The 20,326-nt window shown below is 34.5% G+C and overlaps 1 protein-coding gene across 2 annotated transcripts in view; it reads left to right on the top strand.

Moving 5' to 3' along the window:
* Positions 1–20,326, top strand: part of LOC114240617 (sodium-independent sulfate anion transporter) — a 58,871-nt gene that overhangs the window by 4,419 nt on the left and 34,126 nt on the right. For both annotated transcript variants that reach the window (XM_028171233.2, XM_028171234.2), the window contains exons 2-4: positions 2,027–2,211; positions 18,373–18,568; positions 19,463–19,683. In XM_028171233.2, coding sequence (XP_028027034.2) covers positions 2,035–2,211; positions 18,373–18,568; positions 19,463–19,683 — 594 coding nt within the window. In that variant the 5' untranslated portion in view covers positions 2,027–2,034. The remainder of the gene's footprint in view (positions 1–2,026; positions 2,212–18,372; positions 18,569–19,462; positions 19,684–20,326) is intronic.

Genomic DNA, 20,326 nt, shown 5'->3' with positions numbered 1-20,326 from the left:
AGGGCCGGCAGATACAGTGTATTTGGTTATAATGTTTAAATGACAATAGTAGTAATTTATAAAGTACTAGTTGACCCGGCATACTTCGTAGTGCCTCAATCGATAAATAAAAGACCTAAACTTCTGCATAAAATAAACTTAAAACAAACAAAAGGAATCCGTCCGACGGGGGACACACCAAAGGGAAAACAAAATTGTTATTTTTATTTAATTCCGAGCATTTTCATATTTATCAGCTTTTAAGCGTTCTCTGGACTTCAAATTATTCAATTATTCAAGACCAAAATTAACCAAATCGGTCCAGCCGTTCTCGAGTTTTAGCGAAACTAACGAACAGCAATTCATTTTTATATATATAAATAAATGTGTGTTTTTATTATTAATTCATTTTCATTGCAATTAATAAAAAGAATAAAATCCAAATTGTCGTTAAAACAAATTGATTCATTTCAAATATCTTCGTTTATTTATTTAAGTGAAATATTTAAGTTTTGTATTATCAATTGAATTGTCCTCTAATATTCAACTTGTTGAGCCCTTGATTTGTTTTTAATTTAGATAATACTTAAACCAGCACGTCTCAAAGAAATAAAGTATTATCAGCCCCAGTGAACCCGTCCGGCCGTAGCTGGAAGAGCCCTTTAGGCTACCAGTGAATGGGTAGGGAAAAAAACGAGTGATCAGACAAGGGATAATCTATACATATAAATAAAATTTAAGTGTCTGTTTGTAATATTGAAATAACCGCTTTTTACTACATGCATATGAATATATATACGATACATACACCAAAATAACATTTTTTACAATTTTTGTCTGTCTGTCTGTCTGTCTGTCTGTTTGTTCCGGCTTATCTCTGGAACGGCCGACCGATTCTGACGGGATTTTCCCTGATAGGTAGCTGATTATATAAGGAGTAACTTAGGTTACTTTTTTAGACTAGCTTCGCCCCACGGCGTCACCCGCGGTACGACAATAATCGCGGGTGACATCGCGGGACTCAGCTATTCAATAATAAAATTTAATGTTTCCGAAGCGAAGCGAGGGCGGGTCGCTAGTATACAATAAAATTTGAAATGTGAACCTCTTATATAATTAATTTACGAATGGATAATAAACAATTCACTTCCCTTAAACAGCATCACACATTTGTCTTGTGGTAAATTGGACAGGATTGTGATAGTTTTTTTACCAATGTAGGCGGAATGAGACTCACTTTTGAAATCATTGTTGGATAAAGGATCTGTTCTTATTAGTATTGATCGATGTGACTATGCTAGTGTTCAAATCCTATAGGCAGGTATTATTTTCATTCGTATGAAATTAACTTTGTAAAATAAATAATTATAGCTCCTAAGGTTGATTTTGAAAAGTTGAAATCATTTCATAAACCTAGAGCTGTAACGTCGAGCAATAATATTAATGTTATTTTAGTACGTTCGTTTTTGTGAACCCGCTATATAATGTAAAGACAGTTGGAAGCCTTTCCCCCAAACAACAAAATCAATAAAGTAACAAATTTTCGAATGTGGTATCTCCAATGCCACCTTATTAGGAATAACCAGTCTTCGTTCAACGGTTTTAATACACCCTTTATTATATAACTAGTCGGACAGATGGTTCTGACGTAACTCTTTACATAATAAATATGTATTCTTTTTGGCATGCATTGTGTGTACACCCTACAAAACAACCGGATTTCTCTTTTTAATTCTAACTAGATGATGACCGAGCTTTGCTCGTTTTTTTTTTTTTTTATAACGCCATCTTGTGCCTCTTTAAAGCGGTTAGTTGCCCTCAATTAAGAAAAATAGTATTATTATTCGCCAATAGATGTCGGGAAGAGTTGATTATAGAAAACACGAATAAAACAACATTTTCTGAAAATAAATCCCCTGTATACTAAATTTTATGAAAATCGTTGGAGCCGTTTCCGAGATTCAGATTATATAATTATATATATATACAAGAATTGCTCGTTTAAAGATATAAGATATATAAGATTTAAATTTTATCTCGATTCCAGCATCAAGAATGTTGAAACTGAGCAATCCCATGAGATTAGTCGAGAGCGTGCTCCCGATACTGCGGTGGTCGAAGAGTTACGATCTGAGGACAGCGATCGGGGATCTAATAGCCGGGATCACGGTGGCTCTTACCTTGATACCGCAGTCGATAGCTTACGCTTCATTGGCTGGATTCGAACCACAGGTAATCTTTGCTACATGTCGTTTTAATTTTAGACGACTTTGTAACAACACTGAATTGTATTTGTTTGACTTGGCTACTAATTCTTATGAAAATTTTGATTTTTGATTATTACAGATAGTATGCACATTAAAAATACAATGCTTTTAATTTTATTGTCATTTCTTTATACCCGTGTTTTACTAATCTAACGTTTTGCATGTATAATTTTTTATTTTCACGATGAATTGTAAGTTTTCACAGCGAGAAACGTATTCATTTTTCAGTTGATCAATTAAAATTGATCTTGTTTTGATTCCATAATCATCGATATCGCCTAAAAGATTAAGGGGGTCAATATTGTAAATTAGAGGGACCCGTGATAATATGATTAAAAAGCGCTACAAGATTGTCTGTTAGCTTAAGGTACTAAAAAAAATACCATACCAAAATACCAATGATGAAATAGTTATTTGACCAAACTATTTTGAGATATTATTTCTTTTAAAAAAGAATCGTTACCAAAGTAGCTACTATACGGTAGTTTACCACGATTAGGTGTGTGAGTTTTCTAGTAACGTTGCCTCATGGTTGTTTTTAATGACATTACATAATCATCATTGCATTGTTTGCCCTTGACCATGAGATCAGCTAACATAATAGCCACAAGAGAAACTATAGGGATTTCGAAAAAAAAATATTCTCACAGTAACGAGTAAAATGATAATAACTATTATTCTTTGTCTTACAGTCTTATATAAACCTTAATTTGAACGCTGTGATGTTCTAAATGCTATAATTCGTTTGTTATGTGCATTCTATTGCGATGCAGGAAAAATGTATTGTTTGTTTAAAATACAACAAGATATTACAGTGTAGACCAGTGATTCTCAACCTTCTTTTTGTTGCGGCACATATTTTAACGATTTCAAAATTTGGCGGCACACAAAAAAAGAAGATAAAAATTATTTACTTACTAAACACTGCATAAGTAGATTATCAAAAAATTTTAATATACGAAATAAACTAAAATATACTATAATTTTTTGTTTTGTGGATTTAAATATATATTCATGTTTAAAATATATGATATAATTAAAATAATATAATTAATATAATTAAATAAAAAAATGATATAATTTAATAATATTAACATTATATAATCGAAAAATTTGGCGGTACACTTGAAATTTGGCGGCACACAAAAGTGCCGCGGAACAGTGGTTGAGAATCACTGGTGTAGAGAAACGTTGCAATTTTTTAAATACATATTTAGTTAGGTATATGTGTATGTTAGGGCCATAAGATGATTGTTTTGTAGAGTGATTGTTTCATTGCCGTATATGAGCCGATAGTCTCATGGCCCATCTGTTAGTATGAGTTTTAGGGCGCATAATGGGTTCGCTGTGTTAGCGGTAGGCTGTGGCTTGGCTGTTCTCCTAGGACTGTTGATATGCGTGCCTGGGCGACGGTAACCACTTACCAAACGGTGAACTAGAAGCTCATCTGCATTCTACGCAATCAAAGACACCACGACTCCTTATCAATCACTTAATGTCGATGTATTTAAAATCGAATTAAAGTAATGATTGAACTGGTTTAAGTATTGATGATTTTTTACACGTTTATATAATATTATCTAAACCAATTAATTATGTTTTTCCTTAAACACTACGTTGTAGAAAAAAAAAATCGCTACAGTTTTATTATTTTAGTTGAATTATGTTTAGTTCTGCTTTAAATTTGTTTTATATTTTATTTTATATCTTTTAGTATCAATATTCGTCGTTACTCTATTTTCGTGTGAAATAAATAATTAGCTGCTAACTACTATTCAGTTGCTTTGCTAATGTTATTCACGATCAAAATAAATGGTTAAATGCAAATTTGAGAATATTCGGTTGAAATACATTTTAACGAGAGACTCAACTTTAATATTCAATATTGAAGTTTTGTAGCTCTCTTTATTTAAATATTCAACGATTGGTACTATACTAACTATTATAATAATATTTGAATAAGCTAAAAAGACTAGCATAAATTTCTAAAATAAAATAATATGCTTCTCATTTATGCATTCATTTTTACGCCTTGTCACGACAATGACATACACATAACTGATGGTAGGACCTCTTGTGAGTCCGCGAGGGTAGGTATTTCCTGCCTATTTGTGCCGTGAAGCAGTAATGCGTTTCGATTTGAAGGGTAGGGCAGCCGTTGTAATTATACTGAGATCTTAGAACTTATATGTCAAGGTGGGTGGCGTTTACGTTGTAAATGTCTATGAGCTCCAGAAACCACTTAACACCAGGCGGGCTGTGAGCTCGTCCACCCATCGAAGCAATTAAAAAAACTACACAAAGATATAGTTCAATTCTTTATATCTAGTTAAACATGCGTCGTTTTGATCTAAGCTGAATAAGAAGATATAGAAAACTGCCAATACTGTAAGCAGTTTCTCACGGGGAATTGTTGAGCTACATTCGACAGATATAGAATAGGAATTTACGGACTATCTCCGAACAACACAATGGTGCCTGAAACAATCCTAAAGTAATTGTTAGCGATTTATGTTAAATACTAGTAAAATCGTCTGTGCTCCACTGTGGTGACTACTGCTTATTCTGGTATCAAGCTTAAAACATCCATTCCCTCCATCGCCTATATTACGTTGATTGTATTATGGCCAAACCGTCCCTGAGGTAAAGAAACTACTCTATTTTTTTTATCTAAACCGGTAAAATACACGTTTGTTCATAGTTTATGTAAAAATAAACATCGTTCAATATTACAAGCTGACATTCATTATTATCTATTTTACAATAGTAAAATCTTTTGATGTGAAAACTTCTTTAGCGCTGTTATCGTTTGAAACTTGAGATGAAACGAAAAAGTGAAATAAGGGAAAAACATTTAGATTTACGATTCGGCCTGCAAGAGAATGAGATAATATACATCTGAAAGGTAAATTTCTACCGCGTCAGAATTGCACGCCTGATTTTTTATTACCTAAATAGGTAGACGAGCATACAGCCCATTTCATGATGTTTGGTTAGCTCATGAATATCTAGTAATGCTAGGGGCTGCTTACCTATTTACAAATAATTACTATTGTATTGTAATAATTCTAATCTCAATTTAAAAGCATTTAGCAGTAATACAGTAATTGACATGGCCTAAAGAACGCTCGGTGTATTTTTATCGAGCGAAATAATTATGTAAATTTTACCAGACTAACAAATTCCACAGACATGTACCAATTTGTGAAAAGGAAATATGTAGCTAATACATGCTCATTGATGATTTCCACAATGTTATTGCATAAAATGAAAATGAATACCCACAGGAAACATATGGGCAAATGTAGGCAATCAGTTTATACTATTCTGTAATATCTAAATCTTCCCTGAAACGATCCAAACTTGACCTTAAAAGATAAAACACGTTTTTATGTCGTTTAAAATGAAAACATTGTTTCGTTTTTTAAAACATTCAGTCACGGAAAATTAACTTTTGTCAATGCAAATATTCTGTTAATGTAAGAACAATATAATTTGTTAAATGTTATATTTGTGGTAAATTATTATATTGTATACGAACAATTAGAATGTCTGCAACAATAGCGGTGTCATTCGTAATTCCCTGTGAAATGTCGACAAAACGACTGAGTCGTTTACCCGGAGTTAAGAGTCACAATTATTTTTTTCCTACCTATGCTGATAGCCTTGAGAGGCTATTTCAGCTTCTCCTTAACGTGTAGGTGAGCTCACGGTGCTCAAACCGGGAGTGTTGCTAACACTGGCCCTAGCAAGAGCAGTGCTTCACAGAATCTACCACCGGATCGGAAACGCGACCCCCTAAGAGCCACAATGAGTAACTTTTTCTTGCTCTTATACCGCATGTCTTCTTATCATGCTGCATAGGGGCTTATCATGAGTTGTATGACCGACCGCTAGTCTGACGTCACCCCTCCTTGAGTTATATCTGCAATAGTATATCCATTGCATTGTGCCATATTTTATTTATTTATTATTTCTTAGATGGGTGGACGAGTTCACAGCCCACCTGGTGTTAAGTGGTTACTGGAGCCCATAGACATTTACAACACAAATGCGCCACCCATCTTGAGATCTAAGTTCTAAGGTCGCAGTATAGTCACAACGGCTGCCCCACCCTTCAAGCCGAAACGCATTACTGCTTCACGGCAGAAATAGGTGGGGTGGTATTACCTACCCGTGCGGACTCACATGAGGTCCTACCACCACTACTATGGAGTAACTTTCTTACTGTAACTTTTACTTCATCCGTTTTACGTTCCATGAATTGTAATTTATTATTATTAATATTTACACTAAAATTTAGAATTTTCAAATACAATAAGTAACGGAGACATCGAGTCTCGATAGACAAGTCCTCGTGACTTCTCTTAACACGGAGTGTAATTATATAAAAGTATACCTCAAAGTACCTGGCATACATTATGATGTCTTTGGGTACTGATATTCAACATCAGGTGACGCGTGACCCGTGAGCACGTCCAATTGTCGTCTATGTAGCAAAAAAAAACTAAGCCCGATTTTAGACTCTCCCCATCCATTTTCAAATCACGAGTGGTTTATGTCCAGTAGTGGCAGGTGTGGGCTTATGATGGTGATGTGATACTCTAATGCGTCGGCTGTGAAGATATTTTCTTCATAATTTTCGAATTCTATTTCGGGAGCTTGTATAATATTTGACAATAATTAGAATAACCTATTTCAACCTACTGGAAAAAAGCGAATAACACTAATTACCATATGTATGTCCGTACTTATATTTTTTTAAAGGTATTTTTTGCCTAGTAGCTATAATTAAGAATGAATGAGGAAAAAAAATCGAGATTCGGAAAAAAATGTTGTTCAGTTAATATTATTAATTATGGGCGTTTAATTTTAAATGCGAAATAATGAAACAAGTGTTACTTATTTTTTTACTTTTAAATATGTTATATACATATCTTATGTATATATTTATAAACATTACATTGATGCGTTATTTAAAATTAATCACCACTTTTAAATGTGAAAATAATATCAGTTCCTTTCACCTTACACTTACTAATTCCGTAAGCTTTTATTTATACTTCTATTGGGCCCAGATAATATCTTCCCAAAATATTAAATCTCTAGCTCAATCAGCTTAGCCTAAGCTGATTGCGTAGTCTGCCAAGCCGCGGTATTGTATATTTTTTTAAAGGTATAAGGTAAGGTAATAATAGGATGGGATGTAGACTTCGTATATTCCCAAAGTTAGACAAGTTCCTTCTGTTTACATACAACTTAATTTTTTTTTAATGAAAAATATAACTTAGTTTAAACTACTTAGTTTATAGTCGGCTCGACTGAACCGAGTAAACATTTTATATTTGCCACTATATGACACGGTTTTACCAGAGTCCGTTTTCTTTTTCCTCAAATTGTCTGTATTCTTGCTTCAATTGAAATAAATTAATGTGATACTAAACATTATTCGGAACAGGTTATCTGTGTAAAGTTTCCTTAAGACTTAAGCTGTTTTAGAAATGAGAATTAGTATTTCAATGAAACAAGTCAAAGTCACGCATAGAGCTAATTTAATTTTTTTTTTGTTTTGTCGTCGCGTTTTTTACTGGTGGTAGGACCTCTTGTGAGTCCGCGCGGGTGGGTACCACCACCCTGCCTATTTCTGCCGTGAATCAGTAATGCGTTTCGGTTTGAAGGGTGGGGCAGCCGTTGTAACTATACTTGAGACCTTACAACTTATATCTCAAGGTGGGTGGTGCATTTACGTTGTGGATATCTATGGGCTCCAGTAACCGCTTAACACCAGGTGGGCTGTGAGCTCGTCCACCCATCTAAGCAATAAAGAAAAAAGAAGCAATTTGTGATCTCTTAGTGTAGTGACGTACTTGAGTTCATATTTGTTAAATTGAAGACATCCGTTACTGAGCAATCTTGTGTTTATGTGTTTACTTGAAGTAGGTCCATGTATTCAACGAAGATTGTAATTCTGGCCGTAAAGTGTCTGCAGTATTCATATTTTACATACTTGCACGATTGTCACAAGCTACGGACTTGTGGTTTGAGAATATCTGTATTTAAAATTAATCTTAGTTTTTTTTTGAATGTAACATTATATACATTGGTATTTTTAGTATTAAAAAAATTGCCTCATTATTACACAAAGTTAAAATATTTAAAAATAAAAATAATTATAATAATGTGTCGACTCCATAACCTTTGGAATCATCAAAAAATGTCGCCGCTACGTGTTTAATCTACTCAAAATGACTGTTTTAATAGTCGATTTACAAACACAGAACGTTGTATCAGACAATTCGCAAGCCGCTACAATGTACCCTACCTAAAGCGATGAAAACAAAAACATTAGCCGAACCCATTTCCGACGGAAATTCAAACGTTTACAACAAGAGTGCCATAGAAGCATGTACCTACACTATTGTTCTCTGCAGTACTCTTATTTTTGAAGGGATCACCTCTTGTTCGTGATATTCACTTTTATTCGTACAATGAAACGAAAACAAAACCTTGTAATGTTGTGAAATGTTTGCGGGGTATTTTTGTAATTAACGAGAGAGAACTATAGTATAGGTATATATGTATGTAGGTGAAGGAATAACATCGTGTAATAAAAATCAAACCTGCAAAATTATAATTTGCATAGTCACTGGTGGTAGGACCTCTTGGGAGTCCGCACGGGTAGGTACGAACACCCCGCCTATTTCCGCCGTGAAGCAGTAATGCGTTTCGGTTCGTAGGGTGGGGTAGCCGTTGTAACTATACTGAGACCTTAGAACTTATACCTCGAGGTGGGTGGCTCATATACGTTGTAGATGTCTATGGGCTCCAGTAACCACTTAACATCAGATGGGCTGTGAGCTCGTCCACCCATCATAGCAATAAAAAATAAAAAAAATAATTAAAAAAATTTATAAATAAGAACAATTTTATAATAATATAATTTAGCAGTAATTTAGCGGACCGGTTTGAAAAAAGAGAGATAAAAACGAAGTATCAATTTTATTTTTTAACGACTGAACCCTTAAACCATAAATTCATGTCCATATCGCAGCCGGTCTTGTAGCCGGAGCATTCCTCGCATGAGAAGTGAAACCATTTAATTTAGTTCTAATCAGGTTTAAATATTTTTAAATATAATAGAAACTTATTGATCAATAAGTCACTTTATTCATTAATTAGAAGAAACTTTATGAAGATTGAGAAGCGAAATAAAATTGCTGGATTTGCTTGTCGGGTTCATCCAATATGATATTGAAATTTCATTGATTGAAGATTGAATTTCATAGTTTAATCAATTGCAGAGAAATATACTTAATTTCATTTTTCATTGTTTAAAATTGGTAAACTCGACAATGGAAACAATTCTTTTCCAAGTAATACTTTGAATCAAAAGGCTGGGCAGTAGTGTCTTCCGATATAACCAAGTTTGTTACCCCACTCGACCGGGTATCTCGGTACGGGTCCCCCAGTGATGAAGTAAAACGGTAGTATTGTCTACCAGACAAGGATCACTATACTTCTTACCATCAATACCAAATTACATAAGTTAATCCCAATCAAGAAGTCATTCGTGATTTTCTATATGCTCGTATTTACCAATAAAAGTAATACCTGATTAAATGACTAGGAAGCCGACTAAGTCACATCATACTACACCGGGCGTATTAACCATTAGACCAAGAACGTTATCACAACATTGTGGTACATAATTATTTCTACTATACAATGATGATATGTATGTGTTATGCATGTGCTCATGTAGGTATATTATGTGGATGTTTTAATAAGTGCACAAGATACTCTTATCAAACTATCACTAACCAATTACTTGTTATTAGATAATTTTTGAGAAATATTAATCAAAAATGCTCAATACTAGATATTGGAAATTTTTGTATGTTATTGAATTGAATAATACAGACATTAATTGCAGTAAGTAACATTGATCAAATGATCAAGTTCCTGGGTTATATTTTCCGCGCTGATTTAATCGTCAATAAAGCCTGATAAATTACATCCTCATAATAATAAAATATTTTTTACAAGCGTTTCCATTCATTCATAATCTGTATTCTAGAAAATCAAATTAATAAGAACTCTTATTGTTTATTTTTCTACGGCTTCCTGAAGTCATCTTTGTGGTCATTAGTCTTACATGATTGCAGTTTTTCGAATTCAATGTTATTGTAGTAATTTTTTTTATTTATTTTTATTACTTAGTTGGGTGGACAAGCTCACAGCCCACCTGGTGTTAAGTAGTTATTGGAGTCCATAGACATTTACATCGTAAATGCGCCACCCACTTTGAGATATAAGTTTTAAGGTCTTAGTATAGTTAAACGGCTGCCCCACCCTTCAAACTGAAATGCATTACTGCTTCATCGCAGAAATAGGCGGGGTGGTGGTACCTAGCCGTGCGGACTCACATGAGGTCCTACCACCAGTAATTACGCAAATTATAATTTTTGGTACGTTTTCCATCCTGTATATCAATCATATGCTATGCATTGCTATGCGGATGACAGCCCAGAGGATGCGCGATATATCGGTTAGCACAGTGTCTCTCGAATCGTAATGCAGAAGAGACAATCAAAACTTGTATCTGAGGTGGAAAACTCTCTGGGGCGAGTCTCCGAATGCAGTGAATTGAATTTAGTTCATTTCAGCCGACTAGAGAGACAGGTTGGAATCGCGGATCAATTTCAAAGAGTATCCCTGCAACCTTCCTCTAGTAATGGATTTCTTTGTGTCGACGATTCGAGCGATGTCTAATATCGGAGTCATTAGGATGGTAAAGCCAAGTTGGCATAAAAGAGCTGGTAGTCCTGAACAGAGCAAAGCGATAATACCTAGTCAGGTCATAAGTATTGTCACACAGTAAAAACTTTTCTTTTAGAATGCTGGCCACAAAAAAGTTTATTGAAGTCGAATTTCGAATTGTTCATGAAAATAAAAATGTATACTTTTAGAATTTTTCTCATTTTAAAATATGGAGTAGACGCTTAAAGAAGACCGTGTTGCAGTTATTGCGTTGCATCGTTGCGGTTACGCGCCAATTCAAATTATTAACATACTGAAAAATTTGAATATAACCAAAAGATTCATTTATCGTACCATCAAACGATACAATGAAGACTCTAGTGTAGATGACAGGTCAAGAAGTGGTCGCCCTCGGTCTGTTAGGACTCCAGCAGTGATAAAAGCTGTGAAGACGCGAATTCAAAGAAATCCCAAACGTAAGCAGAAACTGTTGGCCCTTCAGATGGGGTTAAGCAGAACCACGGAGAAAAGGGTGTTAAATGAAGACTTAGGGCTTCGGGCATATTGAAGAAAAACAGGACATCGTTTGAATGCTCGTCTAATGGACCTGAGACTGAAGAGATGCCGCGCTTTGTTGAAGCGGTACGCGGGAAAAAAATATCGGGAAATTCTTTTTTCGGATGTCAAAATTTTTACCGTAGAAGAGAGCTACAACAAACAAAATGATAAGGTGTACGCACACAGTAGTGAAGAAGCGAGCAACCGTATTCTGCGTGTCCAACGAGGTCATTTTCCATCCTCGCTCATGGTATGGTTGGGAGTTTCTTATTGGGGCTTTGCAGAGGTACATTTTTGTGAGAAAGGTGTAAAAACGAATGCAGTTGTGTATCAAAATACAGTCCTGACGAACCTTGTGGAACCTGTTTCTCATACCATGTTCAATAACAGGCACTGGGTATTCCAACAAGATTCGGCGCCAGCTCATAGAGCGAAGAGCACACAAGACTGGCTGGGGGCGCGTGAAATCGACTTCATCCGGCACGAAGACTGGCCCTCCTCCAGTCCAGATTTGAATCCGTTAGATTACAAGATATGGCAACACTTGGAGGAAAAGGCGTGCTCAAAGCTTCATCCCAATTTGGAGTCACTCAAGACATCCTTGATTAAGGCAGCCGCCGATATTGACATGGACCTCGTTCGTGCTGCGATAGACGACTGGCCACGCAGATTGAAGGCCTGTTTTCAAAATCACGGAGGTCATTTTGAATAAACTTTAGTGTCGTAAGAATCTATGTTTTGTTAAGTTCATTTTGGTATATGAATGGTTACATAATGAATAAACTTGTTTCAATTATTTTGCATTAAACATGTGACAGAATTTATGACCTGACTAGGTACTTTAAGACTTAACTTTACCAAGAACAAGTTTAGACTCGCGTGGAGTACTATTCCCACCTATTGGGCGAGCCTCCGAAATACCAGCTACTTTTATTTGACTCCTTACAGAAGAGGAGCTGTTCGGATTTTTCATGATCCCATTCTCTCGGATCGCTTGGAATATTTGGGTCTATGGAGTGTCTTCGTTTTGTATTTTGTACCTTATGTTCCACGGGTAGTGTTCTGAGGAATTGTATGAGATGATCCTATCATCTCGTTTTTAGTATTGCAACGCTCGCCATCGGTGCAGAGTACATAGAGCCGTAGGCTTAGTGCGAGTTTCAAAAATCGAATCGAATGACTCGCATCGAGTGTACGCTCTTCACGGTGAAACGTGCGGAGCTCTGAGTGCGAGTTACTTGATTTGCAGGACGTTTATTCATCTTGAGAAGCGATAATTTTTTCTTTTATATTGGTAGCACGCAAGGGTTTTTTTAAGGCGTTTAATTGAAATGCCAAGCTTTCTAACGATATTTATAATTATTCGGGTAATGGGTAATGTACCTGTGCTTAGTGCGAGTTTTTTTTAATTACTCAGTCGATGTTAATGATATGTTTAATTTGTGTGAGGTTGTATCAGTGCCACCTAGTGGTAAGCTTATGAATCTCATTTTGTGGGAGAGAGAAGGTTTGTTAATGTTGCTGTCTCATGTATCGAATAGCTTTACCGAAGTGAGCCTCTCGATTATTGTATGTGCGAGTGCGAGTTGCAAATTAATGGATTTTGAGAGTATTTCTTCACTTTCAAGCAAGTTAAGTAGTCACTAAAAATTTTGCCGTGAAACCAATACAATATCAAGATTTTTTCTTTCGTTTTTAATAATAATGTTGTTTTTTAAGGTTTTATCTATTCTAATGGTTTATACACATATATTTTTTCGGTTAGAAAATTTTATAGACGTCTAGCTAGTTGTAAATACATATTAATTCTTTGCTTTTTCATTTAATTCTTATTAAATCATTGCTTTTTTTTAAAGAGTTGTTTGATGAGAGAGAGAGAGTGAGTTAGAGTTGTTTTTTTTCTATTGCTTAGATGGATGGACGAGCTCACAGCCCACCTGATGTTAAGTGGTTACTGGAGCCCATAGACATCTACAACGTAAATGCGCCACCCACCTCGAGATATAAGTTCTAAGGTCTCAGTATAGTTACAACGGCTACCCCACCCTTCGAACCGAAACGCATTACTGCTTCACGGCGGAAATAGGCGGGGTGGTGGTACCTACCCGTGTGGACTCCCAAGAGGTCCTACCACCAGTGAAAGAGTAGGTATTCTTTATTGTACACAAAATTAATAAATATTGTGAAACATTCTTTCTTGGTCTTATCGCTAAGAGTGATCTCTTCCAGACAACCATTAGATGGGTAAGAATAATTTCGAAATGAATTGCACACTGTGTACCTATCTATTATAGAAATATATACACGCGCGCACATACACACGCGCACACACACACACACGCGCGCACGCAATATACATATTTACAGGTACATACGTACAGATTTATATTTATAAATTATATAGAAATTTGAACAATGTAATAATAATTTTGCTTCTTTACACATTTATAAATAAGGATGGATGCTCGTAATAATTTTAGTATATTTGGGCCACCTAATGAAGATCATCAACACTATTACCGTAAATACAATCATTTTATAAACGTTCAACGGGTAAAAGATTAAACCTATGTAAAACATAATTTCTTAATTAAAAAAAGCTGAAATAATTACCTATTCCAAGATTAATTATGTTAAGTATGTCTAAATATGTAATTACAATTAAATAAATTCTATAATAAACTTCTAATTCTAATACTTCTATTAAAGTTACTAAAAAAATATGTTTATGCTGGGCAGTTTTCGTGTATTTTAAAGGTTACGCCATTACGGCAAAGTTTGTTTACGAAATTGCACCCTTAGAATGGAAGTGGTATAACTAAAAAATTTAAGATTAGTTTTATATTTCAAAACACTTATGTATTATTATTAAGAACCTACATTTTAAGTAGGTAATACGTGAAGCAAAAATGTTGTACTCCTTTTTACGAAAATTGCGCGGACGGAGAAGTATGAAATTTCCCACACTTATAGAAAATATAGAGAAGTAGTGCAGATTGCTAATATATATTTTTTAATTGTGCATAAACAATAAAAAAATAAACTAAATGAATAAAAAAACCTTACACACATTACCATGTATTTGACACACACACACACACATGCATTTATACTTTTTTTGTTTATTGATTTATCAATCTGTGGTCAAATTGAGAATAGATTTTTTGTCTTTAATATTATTTTTCTATAATGTAGCCTTGGCGACATAGAGCAATGATTATTATAGAAATGATGATAATAGAAAGGTGACAATAGAACTATAATAATGTTCAAACTTAAAATTTAAATAAATTATGGTCAAATTTCGACCACTGGACTACCATTAGTAGATAATAATAAAATCATTTATTGCCTTTCACACAGATTTAGATTATTACAGGCAGCCTACAAGGAAACAACAAAAAAACAAAACACTATTATATCATTTCTAGCAAGCAGCTCAACATTTGCACTTGTCTATATCTATACTAATATTATAAAGAGGAAAGATTTGTTTGTTTGTTTGTTTCGAATAGGCTCCGAAACTACTGGACCGATTTGAAAAATTCTTTTTCCATTAGAAGCCGACATTGTCCCTGATGAACATAGGCTACTTTTTTTTATTTTTTTTTATTTTTATTTTTTGGTTTCATGTGTGTTTTAATGTTTCCGAAGCGAAGCGAGGGCGGGTCGCTAGTATATTATTAATAGGAATTTTATTAAGAATATTGACAATTTATGAGGAATTTGACAAGTACGGATTAGTTATAGATATATGTAGTTACATATTGTAAATTAAATTAGTTTTATAAGTGCAATAAAAAATAATTTAAATGATAACATGATAAAGCCATACCTTTTTCCAATGTGACGATTAGAGGGTATCCTATTATTCTTTTCTATATTATTCTATCAGCTTATAAAATTAAACAGTCTCTTTTAGTCTAGAAAAGGACAAAGTACTCTTTCTGTCTTTTTCAAATAAAATGGCATGCCTTAAAGTGTTTAAACCGAAAAACTAAAAAAATACAATTATTGTATTACAATATTGAAGTTTACCAGAAACTAAGAATTTTGGGTTGAGCCACTTTAATTCTAAAGGTACAAAATAGTATTGAACACGTGACATTACCCAAATAATTTTGAAAGTAGTAGGTTCCCATTAAAATACTGTTAAAATACGTTGTATTTCATTTAGACGGTCTAATGCCAAAACACCACGTGCTACTAATATACGAGAAATAATATTATTGCTGCTCTCGGTGAATAAACGCCCTGCGAAGCGAGTAGCATATCTCAACTCACACTCACAATTCTTCATTTTTCACCGTATAAAACGTAAACTCGATTTGATTTTGATTTATTCATTTACAATTGAACAACTAGGAAAAAAAGATGAAAAGACATTTTGGAGGGACCGCGAGGAGCTAAATTGTGTGAATTGTTTTATTTTGTCTATTTAATGTTTCTTAGTTTATGCGTATTAATATTTCTTCGTGTATAAGTGTAATTTTGAGACCGCCCTGGCCTAAAGGTTAAGGCGTCCGGTGTATTCGTATCTTGCAATGCACCGGTGTTCTAATCCCGCCGGCGGGTATCAATTTTTCTAATGAAATACGTACTTATCAAATGTTTACGATTGACTTTCACTGTAAAGGAATAGCATCATGTAATAAAAATCAAACCCGCAAAATTAATTTGCGTAATTACTGGTGGTAGGACGTCTTGTGAGTCCGCACGGGTAGGTATCACCACCCTGCCTATTTTTGCCGTGAAGCAGTAATGCGTTTCGGTTTGAAGGGTGGGACAACCGTTGTAACTATACTGAGACCTTAGAACTAATATCTCAAGGTGGGAGGCGGCATTTGCGTTGTAGATGTCTATGGGCTCCGGTAACCACTTAAGATTAGGTGGGCCGGGAGCTCGTCCACCCATCTATGCAATAACAAAGTAACGTGGGTTTATTAACTGTATAGTATCTGTGAAAGTGCAAAAATTTAAAAAAAATTAACAAAACCGCTGGACGTAGCTTCTCGAAGTCTTCGAAAAGGTCCACTGAAAAAAATCTCAGTATATAATCAGCATTTTGCAGAGATTATATTTTATCCCATATTATCTGATCTCATTTCATTTAATTCCATGCCAATTGATTAATGCTTCAAATTAATCAAATCCATTTCACTCCATATTATCATTTTTCATAAAAAAAAGATTAGGCTTTATGGCATGATACTTTTGCCTCTCTAGTTGGAAAAATAGAACTACTAAAGAAATACTCGATCGAAACGTTAAAACCCACTAATTTGTAACACGCACTCGCACAAATGTCATTCGTGGTACTCATTTCGATAAAATTACTCGGTTACGAGATCACAACGTTAATATGAACTCGCACTCACAAAATAACACCGGGTACGTTTGCCGCTAGGGGCGCTGTTCCAATTGCATACAAATTTGAGCAAACTGGCTCGCTATCGAGAGCGTTACAAAACTCGCACTAAGCACACCGCTGCGTTCATTCACATTACGTTGCTGGAGATCTTGTTCTCCACGTATCATCCGACATTCGATGGAAGTCCCCTCCTCGATGTTTTCCAATTATGACATGCCGTTCTTCAAATGAGGCTTGAGAACAGTACTTACAGTAATGCAGCGGCTTGTCTCTGCCCTGGCATTGCTGACGCTCAAGAGTGACGGTAATCACTTACCATCAGGAGAGTCCTATGATCGTCTTGTAGTCAGAAGGGTAATAAAAAAAATCGATCTAAATTTATAGACAGGTCGAGCCCTTCGAGGACAAATTACACACAAATCCATGCTCAGTGCGAGTTTCTTAATGTTCTCGATTGTGTAAAATTTAACTCAAATTTGTATGGAGTTGGAATAGCGCCACTAGTTAACGTTAGAGTTAGAGTTAACTTTTACGCTATCGGGAACGTTAAAAACTCGCACTAAGCACACAGAAGTGACAGTGTATTTTGCGCGGGAAAACCCCTGTACGTTCTTCAGTTTAATAGGACACTTAAAGCGTCGGCGAGTGGTAATATTCCAACTAGTTTTAAGTAAATATGATACGTTGTAACAAAAAAGGATGACATCCGTGTATTTCTTGTCTTAATACGTAATAAATAATACACACGTGCCATGTGTACAGATCGCGATTTTTTTTGGGTTCGATAGTCAAATCACTTTTAGTGTTCTTTATTATGGTTCAAATTGATTATGTTACGTGATTATTTGTTTTCTTTTCTAACTTCCATTTGAGTATATAGTTGGGTTATCATGTTTTTAGGATTGCTGAATGAAAATTTCAGCTATGGCCGAGTTTTGGACGTTTATTTATGCTATACATTGTAAATACTTCCATTACTTTTTTTGTTTAATTTCATTCATTATCCATCTAAATAATCTCTTTTTGATGTTATTCAAAAATAATAAATGTAAAGTAGTCATAAGCATCATTTTTATTAAGAATACCATTCGTAACTGGTGAGCGAGTGTCGTTATTGCTCCAATCTGTTAGCTATCAGAGTTCCTGCTTGTAAGACTGCACGATATGTTTTATATCGCCCTTATTTAATGGCGAAATATTTTTAAAAAACCATATTATATGTGTTAAACTTATTTGGCAATCTTATTAGGCACAGATGCGCTAATGGTTTCACAGTTCGCGTGACGTCAAGTCGTTACCGGAAGTAATCTCTTCAGTCACTTTAAGACATGAGGTCAAAATTGCATTACGTAACTGCAGAAATGGACACCTAATTTTTTAAATCTTATATTTCACATTAGTCACGTTAGTTTAATGATGTAATATTTTATTTTATAGTATGGCCTGTACGCGTCTTTCGTGGGTGGATTCGTTTACGCGATCATGGGCACATGCCCTCAGATCAACATCGGACCGACAGCGTTACTGTCACTTCTCACCTTCACTTACACAAGCGGCACTAACGCCGACTTCGCCGTGCTACTATGTTTCATTGCCGGAATAGTTCAGCTATTCGCTGGATTCGCACAGCTGGGTGAGACATCAACAATCTTCTTCTGGTACTAGGTTTGAGAATCCTCTGAAGTAAGACGCTAACCTATCAGATTCACGTGGACCTGTTCATCTATCTACAAATGCGATTAAATAAATAATAGTTTAAAAAAACTAACAAAATACGTTTTTATAGAAAATCCAACTAAAAATACAGCGTGGGCTGCTTTTTAGGATATTATCAAAATAACCCTTCTACTCTATCTGTTCATAAAATATTTATAACTACTGATACCATGTACCCCATGATTTTTTTTACAATAAAATCATTTTTTCTTACACTATTTTTAATTCAAATTTATTAAAATTTATTTTCTATTTTCTAGTTGGATTATCTATAAAAGCGTATTTTGTTAGTTTTTTTAAACTATTATTTATTTTTCATTTTTTAGTTGAATTTCAATTTTTTTTTAATATTGAATTGTCATCGGTCCTTAATAAGTATACCAAATTTCGAGTTAATCCGACGTTTTGGTCAAAATCATGTTCAAAGATTCCGTTACATACTAACGTACATACATACGTCTGAAGCTTATAAAAGCATATTAAAAATATGAATCCTTATTCATGCATCAAAGCGATTGAAAATGCAATTTCGAAAAGGGCACATCTCTGAAAATGTAAAATGTTCAGGAAATGAAAAAACTAATTATTTTCGAAAGCAGTGTAAAATTTACAATATTAACTTTTGAGATATATTTTAGTGTTAATTAGCAATTGAAAATTACTGGAATTGTTATAAAATGGGTGTAGGTAAGCCTCAAAACTGCAAGTATATGAAAAAACGTATTTGACAAAATATGCGACATGTGCCTTTTTCGAAATTGCATATTCAATTGCTTTTAGAGTATTTCATTTTATACGTAAACATTTTCAGGGTTCTTAGTGGAGTTCGTCTCGCTACCAGTAGTGTCGGGTTTCACGTCGGCAGCTGCCATCACTATAGCTTCATCCCAAATTAAAGGCTTGTTAGGATTGAAGTTCAGCGCAGAGACCTTCATATCGACTTGGAAGGAACTGTTTGTTCATATCGGAGAAACGAGGATGCAGGACACATTGCTCAGCTTGTTCTGCTGCATTGTGCTGATGGGAATGAAGGTGAGAATTATATTTTGAATTAATTAAATTTTTTTTTAATTTATTATGTACTTCAATAATTTAAATTTGAAATTTCATTAAAACACGGGTTAGACGTTCATTTTGTTTATATCAAATTCTGTGAGTATAACGTGGTTTGAATAATGAAAATTAGGAATATACTATAACTTTTTCTTTTTGAATTTACTATTGAATGCGTTTATAATATTACTTTGATGAAATGTCACTAGTAATTACTGCCCTCCTGCCTATTTCTGAAATGATTCCTTTCGTTATGAATAGTTCTCGAATCTTATTCTTGGGGTAAGCGATTACCGAAGTAATTTTTCTAGGTATCATTACATATGATTTTTTCCTGTTATGAACAATCTTGTAATGCTGGGTAATTTAAACAGAGAAAAAACCTAATCTTTTAGATTGCGTTTCTAGCGTAACTGAATGTAAGAAAATACTGTTAAAAATCTTCTACTTTGACAAAAACTCATATGAAATACTGCAGTTTTGCGATGTAACGACTAACAATGAAATTGCTCGGTAGACCAACAGTCCTAATGTTGTTGTTTGGAACTTGTGTATATGTAAACTTATGTTGAAAATGTCGTTAGCGAGATTCAGGCATCTGTCAAATATATTAAGTTCAGTG

This window comes from Bombyx mandarina, chromosome 17 (assembly GCF_030267445.1).
Source record: "Bombyx mandarina strain Sakado chromosome 17, ASM3026744v2".
NCBI lineage: Eukaryota > Metazoa > Arthropoda > Insecta > Lepidoptera > Bombycidae > Bombyx > Bombyx mandarina.
This window is presented reverse-complemented; position numbering and strand designations above follow the sequence as displayed.